General features: G+C 35.0%; 1 protein-coding gene across 3 annotated transcripts; it reads right to left on the bottom strand.

The window, feature by feature from the left end:
- Positions 1 to 2466: 2466 nt before the first annotated feature.
- On the bottom strand, positions 2467 to 8020 carry LOC113634218 (low choriolytic enzyme-like). Of its 3 annotated transcripts, none has more exons than XM_047812987.1 (10): positions 7885 to 8020; positions 5731 to 5828; positions 4956 to 4959; positions 4823 to 4867; positions 4551 to 4703; positions 4203 to 4320; positions 3857 to 4035; positions 3678 to 3759; positions 2762 to 2886; positions 2467 to 2599 (listed from the first exon to the last, which is right to left on the bottom strand). In XM_047812987.1, coding segments are annotated over exons 1-10 (927 nt in total). In that variant the 5' UTR covers positions 8006 to 8020; the 3' UTR covers positions 2467 to 2597. The 3 variants fall into 3 exon arrangements, with proteins under 3 accessions (XP_047668943.1, XP_047668951.1, XP_026988827.1); XM_047812995.1 differs by having other exon boundaries at positions 5731 to 5815; positions 7902 to 8020; XM_027133026.2 differs by lacking the exon at positions 7885 to 8020 and adding an exon at positions 6096 to 6157 and having other exon boundaries at positions 5731 to 5815.

Below are 8020 nucleotides of genomic sequence, written 5' to 3'. Positions count from 1 at the left end.
CATGGGGTGCTATAACACTGTCTTAAAGACTACCTAAAATAAGAACACAGCCAATGTATAGTGTGAGCATATTCTTGGGTCTAAATTTCGATATTGCTTTATAAAATGGTCATTAGATCTTTTTGGTACTTTGGGTGTTAGACCTATTCTACTTCTGAGGCTAGGTTTAAATGTTCTGAGGTGTTCTCATCAAACTCTCAGAGCACTATAGCAAGTGTGAGCAAAATTGTAAAACTTAGGCTTACATAACAACTACCACAAAGGACATTATACAAAGGTTACTGAAGCATTACAAAATCTGACCAAAGTTGCAGCATTTGTGAAAATCAAACAGTTAAATCTGTTTCACAACAGTACAACTGATAGCAGCAGGAGTCACCCAGCTAAATAGATTATGTTGATAAATAAATTAATAACTAAATAGCCTGAAAAACAAATGTATTGACTTACACACTTAACTAATGATTTAGGTTTCTATCTACTCAGTCAGAGAGTTAGAGCAACCCTGTTGAAGGCAGACAGTTATCTAGCATATAATCACAGCTTGTTCTGAACAGTTTTAGACAAATTCTGGTCAACAGAGCAGGTGTTTTAAGCAAATAGCTTATTCCATTATCCAGGGTTGCCAGGTTTAAAAAGAAAATCTATCCCAACTTTCAAAACAATTGAAAAGAAAACTGAAACTAGCCTAAAAAAGGTTGGTATTAGAAAACGGAAACACATTTTTTTTTTTTTAGTAAGCCTTTGTGTGAGAAACAAGTTAACCATGGTGCACACAAGGGTCACAAACTCTTTTATTGTGCAGTAATAACCATAGATTATCATTTCTCTTGTGCAATGACAACATACACGAGACTTTTTGTGTGCAATATCTTCAACACCGCAGACTCATCTATGTGTAATAATTGCTACTCTACAGACTGTGCAATTACACAAAAATGTACATAATTACTTTTTTTACTCATTGCACTTTTTAGTGTTTTGTAAATTTCTAGCTGCTATCATGGGACCTCAGTACTTAGTTCCTTTCATGTAACACAATTATTTACTGGTGACTGTGGTGAAAAACTGTTGGTAGCAGCTCAGCCCTAAAGCCTGTGATGTTTGCAAGCTATCTATGCAAGAAAGCAAGTGCATTATGTAAAAGCAAGTTATGACTTATGTAAAGCAAGTTATGACTAAGAAATAATATTTAGACATCAAGTAGGCGATCCAACTACCGATGCTACCCATTAGGCCATCTGTCTAGATCGTGCTTGGCTCCAATTGCTTTACTGCACAATTATAAATAAAATAACTAAAATGTTTCTGCTTAACAGCAATTAACGATTTGCTGTTTCAGGATGATTTTTTGGATTTCTTAAGCATAAGCTCACAAAATAACAGTCAGACACCCAAGAACATCGGGCACCACAGTGACATTTCTATGGACAGGATGTCCTGCCAAACTTGACAAAAGAGTACAAGGAAAACATATCAGGGAGCCTGGAAATAGACCGACAGCAACAATACATGAGCTGCAGAAATGTCTGGCAGGTAATAGTTGTGTATGCAATAGCAAATCATCTCATTCTACAGTACGTGTCCAGTCTATAGATTAAGGTGACTAGACAGAACTTGTCCTTTTTCGTAAATAAAAGTCGAGTGGAATTGTGCAACTGAGATCTCCTGAGGAACTAATAGGTCAGCGTCTTTTCTGAGTTTTTATGTCTGTATAAAGCGGCTTTGAGATTTCCCTTGTTAAAAGCACTGCACCAAATTTTTTTTATCGAATTGAACTGAACTGAATATACGTATCTGTGCATATGAAGATATGTATCTCAAAAATAAGTATATTTGCTTTGAGAAGGTTTTAGTTCAGGGGTGTGCATTCTTGTACTATTTTTTCCCTAAAACATATCTGGTGAATCTGAAACCATATCTGGTATCAGTTTGTACATCAAAGCGACCTGTGTAATCAGAATCAGAATCAGCTTTATTGCCAGGCATGTTTTCACATGCGAGCAATTTGTTTTAGTGACAGAAGCTCTACAGTGTAACATATCCACTGTGTATATGATGTACAGTATGTAGACACTGTCATGTCCTACAACAACATAATTTAACCATATCTCCACTAGCCTTTTTGTAATAAGATGAAATGAAGCAACATGTTTTTAAATCTTTAACCTTTAAGAAATGTGAGTAAACAGCTGAAAACCTCAATGACAACTACAAACGTTTTAAGTCATTTTGATATTAAAACCTTATTTCACAAAATGTTAATTCTATTCCTGTATGCAACTGAAATATACTTAAAAATAAAACTATTTAAAAATGAAAAAAACAAACAAAACTGAAGTGTAAAAAAAAACTCAACTGTACTGGAGTGTCTAAAATATAATAGATAGTCATTTAAAATTTCATATAACCCAGACATATGTATGTACATATACATTTTTCAGAATGACTTTCAGAAGGCTTTCATTTAATTTTGTGTGTTATTTTATTTCAGTGGTTTATTTTTAATTTTTTAGAATGACATAAATCAGTAAATCGGTCAGAGCTCCCCACCTCCATGGATATTAGCCACAGCACAGACCACAAGTGTTCTCAGGTTCTGTGGAATAAAAACAGACTTATTGATGATGTTTATAGATATTCTTTATCTTTCTGTCTTTAAGGATAATTGCTAACATAAATAAATATGGGAAGAATACAGAATTATTATTGAAAGGTTCATATAAATGGTATAATGATTAAACAGAGTACTGGTACTTACAGCACCCATAGAGCCTGTTGATTCTAACAATGTCATTTTGGTTCATCTCTCTGGCCAAACCGATTGCTACATTGCTGTTGGGAATGGGCTCCATTGTGGGTTGACCATTCTTTGAGAATGCAGTTCTGAAAATATATACAATAAATTAGATACATGCAGGAAATCATTCATTTAAAAAAGAAAACACTCATTTGCATTGTGTCTTGCAGTAGTGTTTTATATAAAGATATAACTATATGAATTTAACCATAATTATAATTTAAATGGACTTGATTGTTGATGTGTTGGAAAGCTTTGTAAAAATAATTGTTGCAATGACATTTTCAAAGGGATACTAAGCAATAATTCATCAAATATCTCCAAGAAAACCAATTAACTGATTTTTTTTTCAAATTCTTTGATTCCAAGAGGTCCTTGCATGTATTTTCATGCTTGTAAACATAGAATGATTGCTGAGAAAATCAACTTTATAAACCACTAACTGTAGGGGTGTGGAAGACTAGTGGTTAAGGTATTGGACTTCTGATAGGAAGGTCATGGGTTTGAATCCCATATCCACTAAGCTGCCACTGCTGAGCCCCTGAGCAAGGCCCTTAAACCTCAATTGATCAGATGTATAAACTGAAATAAATCATAAGTCACTCTGGATAAGGGTGTCTGCTAAATGCTGTAAATGTAAAAACTACAGGCTTTTGGCCTTCCTAAATTTTGCCTGTAGTGTTTATATGTTCTGTAGCATAGCAGTGATACAGTAAGCAATTTAACTTTTTTGTATAATAATGTTAAGACAGAATTTTCAAAAATGAAACTTTTAAGAACTGAATTTCCTTTTAAAATCAGATGATGCCTGGGACAGCATTATCACTCTTTCTGGGCCAGATTTGATTCTTCCTCGGGTAATTGGTTAGTGACTGACCTGTGATACTGCATGACAGAGTCGTAATCATAGGGAGTGCCCTGGTTCAGAGTAGCAATCTTGTCAAAGTTATACTTCATGTCTGGTGAAGAAAAAAACAAAAACAAAACATTAACTGATGTAATAATAGACATTTCATGTCGCTTCTGCCTGCGACAGAGTAAAATAATAAACTATACCGTCCATGATATTCTCCCAGAGGACACGGATGTGGTTGTCACGGTCACTGCGAGTCTGTTCATGGTTAAATCCCAGAGCATGAAGTAGCTCGTGTTGGACAGTGTTGTGGTAGATACAGCCATAGCGGTCCAGAGACACAGTCTGTCCGTAACCAAGCCGCCCAACATAAGAGTAGCATCTGTTAAGTGCACAAAGACAGACTTAACAATCAACTACTCTGAATCAAATTAACTGGATTATAATTTCTGTTCCAATGCTATCTCAGTTTTAATTTTGTTTATTGATGTAGATTCATTTTAGAATGTCAGTTCTATTCTATTTCTATTTTGTAAATGTGATTTATACCCGCTGCGTGACTCAATGCTGATATAATCCCTCTCATTGTAGCGTGGAACAAAACGAATGCAAGTAACAGATGCAAAGGAATCTAGACCTCTCTGGATAACCTGCAGCTCACGGGAGGCTGATGAGGCAAAGAAGACAGATTTGTTTCTTATTTTATCAGTCACAGTAAGTATGGGTCAGTTTATGGCAGCATGTTACTGTTATTCGATACAAAAAAAATAGGTTTCTGAACAGAAAAAAAGAAAATGTTTTAAATAAGTTCATGGCTTTACAAACCTACACAGTTAGTAGCATAAAAATGTACTATTATTTAATATATTTCCTGGTTTGTCAATTACAATGACTTACTGAAGTGGTTGGCAATGATGTAGGGCACATAGACCAGTCCATCACTGTACTTGGGCCACTTGCAGCCAGTAGATGTACAGGGATCAGCGTTCCTTCCATTGTCAATATCAACAGCAATGTCCCCAACAACCACTGGTTCATCAGGACCACGAACTACCACACAGAATACAGAGTGAATAGATAATCTTACAATGGACACAAAGAATCATGTTATACACTGCAAAGGTTATAAAGCAATGTGTGTATTTATGTGTGAAGGTGTGTGAACACACCAATGTCTCGATTAGCTCTCTCCAGCAGTTCTCCCACAGACAACACTATCAAATTAAAGTAAGATCATTAATGTAGCACTTACAAATTATCTTTTTATTCATACATAATCATAATTAAACTAAAATTACTTACCAGGCTGCATGAGAACCATTTGGAAAGGAGGAAACATGAAATAGAGACATAAACGGTTGGTTATAAAGGACAAATATCTGTGCTTGTCTAAGAATGTTTCATGTTGTTATTTTGTGGAGCATTTATTTATTTATTTATTTATTTATTTTATCATTTTAACAATAGATGCAGTAGTGTTCACAGCTGAAACGCAGAGTCGACATTTAGAACTATAAATTGTTTAAACAATCAATCTAACATAGCACGCATGAGCAACTAGAAACACCTGTCATTCACATGTTCCAATAAGTTTGAACAAAAGGTGCTTTATTCTAGTTTAACATATCTGGAAGCTATATATCAAGAATTCTGACATTATGATCTATCGTCTCATATTCACCTCTTGATCTCAAACCCAAATGTCTTCAGGGTATTAAAAACAAAAAAACATGTATTATTATTATTATTATTATTATTATTATTATTATTATTATTATTATTATTATTATTATTATTATTATTTACACTGTAAAAGATCCAAAATAAAAAAAATTGATTTATTCACTATGAGTGGAAACAATTTTTTAAATCCATTTTCAGTTTCAGTGATAATGAATTTTTAAAAATCAGATTTAAATCAAAATTTTAATATATAAATTTTATTTCAATATATTTAAGTAATGACTTACTAACTATTCCACCTTTTATTTATTTTACTCTTATTTTACTTTCAAAAATATGCTAATAACTTTGGTTAACAGCCGTAGCTCTACTAGTGTGTGTCCAGTTGACTCACCTCCACTTCAGCTCTAACAGAACTAACCAGAAACAGGGCCACAAGACCCACAGTCATCTTATGCACTGTCAACATGGTCAGCAACCTGCAATGCATAACTGCACAGTGCTTTTAAGATACACAAGCAATTATTTTGTGTCAAGTGAAACAGAGTAAACGGTAAAATTCTGTCATATATTGACGAAATAAAAGTAATAGTTTCATTCCTTTAGATGATCTATGTACAGCATTCCCTTCATAGGAACCGATGTAGCATTTGGAATGATAATAACAATAACTATCCCCTTGGGCATATTAATGAAAAAAGCAATAGAAACATAAGTACATAAGTAATATGTTTAAATAGTCAAGGATATGGTATTCACCTTTCCTCAAGCATCCACAAAGAAACAACATATTTTTTCATTAAAGTGTCTATTTATATATTCTACCAAACCTCTACCAAACTTGATAACCAGTATCAGTTTTTTTTTTTTACAGGTGAAACAGTCACCTAGTGTATTTTTAACACTGTGTCACCTTGACAGAAAGAAAGCAGGTGCAGATTTTCCATGGTCAGTTTTTTTTCCTCCATGTCTCCAATGCAGGTAAGCATTTATTGACATTTTAAGGGCCGTCAAAACAACTGGAGGACAGTTTAGGTCTATACATTTACATTTATGGCATTTAGCAGACACCCTTTATAGAGTGACTTACATTTAAACAATTTTTTTTTTCAATTTATACAACTGAGCAATTGAGGTTTAAAGGCCTTGCTAAGGGGCCCATTAGAAAATGTCCTTTTTTTAATATACTCTAAACAATAAATGAATTAGTTCCTAGTATGTAGACAATGCTGCCAATTATCCTTTTAATTCCAGAGAGATGTGTCTAACTGACTCTTCACAGTGTAAGGTACAGTAGTAGGAGATTTGTCCCAAGTATCTCACATGACAGTAAGGAAACTTCCCCTCACTTGCATACAACTGGCACATAAACAGAACAAAAGGAAAGTGTGTTCAACCTGTTGGACACATGGCACCTGCTAGCTTGCAGGATTCACAACCAAGGACCAAACAGAAGGACAAGTGACCTTGTTTCTTGGATAGCCAGACTCTTTTATTAATGTTGGGCATTAAGAGCACATATTGACTTTAGTAACAGTCGGAAACATGGTCTGTTTGGCAAAAACAAGACAACATCAGCTGCATAATCTGTGACATTCTGAACAGTAACAGTGACTGAAAAGCATAGTTTTAGATTTGGCCAGTGGTGTGCTAACAATCCTGACCCATAAACTGTCTTTGTCTGTACATTGTCTCCCATTTTGTGCTCCTTTACCGTTGATGTTAAATGCTAAAATATTGTCTGTCTAAACTACTGTGGTATATTTGGCCCGCTTAGGTGTTTCAGGAAATGCAGCACTAATCACACAGCTTACATGTTCAGGATATTTGTTGATATCAAGCTGCATTATTCCACTGCTTCAAAATGTTTCCATTGCCACCCTCCTCCATAGTACCCCCCACACCTTGATGAGAGGCATTATCATTTCTCTCATTCCATCAAGAACAAAACAAGCACTGGACCATGTTTCTGTAACCACTTCTGGTACATGTTCTGACCATTTAGCTTATTAATGGGGTGCTGATCCCAGCATTCCAACCTTACACAGAATGTCTGCACATGAGCGATATGTGGGCACTTGCAGTTTGATCTCTGTCTTTATAACGAGTTTCATTCCTGTGCAGAACTGCATAATCTTATGACTTAACCCCAGAGCTTCAATATTTGCTAATTAGGAACTCTGTAACTTTCATTACTTGCTGCCTGCATAGCAGCCAGACTTCTTGATAGAAAAGCACAGGCCCTGTGGTTGTAGGTGTGCCAGTTGTGTTTGTTCACTGATTGCATCACAGCTGGCATGTGCAGCATATATTCAATTCAATTTGTGCAGTGGTTTTAACAATCGACAATGTATTGTATAACCAGGAGCTTATAAATCATTCAGTTCACTACAGATATAACATTAATTCCTTCTATTTCTTCATGCCATCAAATATTCAAGCAGCAGTTATATATGCTTCCATATGATTAATTCATTATTTAACCATAGAGAGGCCAGCTCTTATTCCTTCTGAACCTTTCCACCAAAGATCTTAATTAAGTTTTTACCATAAAGTTGGTCCAACCTTTGATCCATTGCATCAAGCGAGGGATTAAGCTTTAGTAAAGCTGCCTTGATGCTAGCTTGGCTGCACTCTGTGGTTATACTGTTCCCTTCGTAATTCTTCATTGGTGGGCTATCGTC

Source organism: Tachysurus fulvidraco, chromosome 1, assembly GCF_022655615.1.
Source record: "Tachysurus fulvidraco isolate hzauxx_2018 chromosome 1, HZAU_PFXX_2.0, whole genome shotgun sequence".
NCBI classification, from domain to species: Eukaryota; Metazoa; Chordata; class Actinopteri; order Siluriformes; family Bagridae; genus Tachysurus; species Tachysurus fulvidraco.
Note: the sequence above shows the minus strand (reverse complement) of the source record. Positions and strands in the feature narration are given on the sequence as shown.

Coding starts and splice junctions, on each gene's coding strand:
- LOC113634218 (XM_047812987.1), bottom strand. CDS start 8,005: ATGAAGAATTACGAAGGGAACAGTATAACCACAGAGTGCAGCCAAGCT. Junction 4,036..4,202: donor AGCATTGAGTCACGCAGCGG/GTATAAATCACA, acceptor TGCACTTAACAG/ATGCTACTCTTATGTTGGGC. Junction 3,760..3,856: donor CTGGGAGAATATCATGGACG/GTATAGTTTATT, acceptor TTTCTTCACCAG/ACATGAAGTATAACTTTGAC.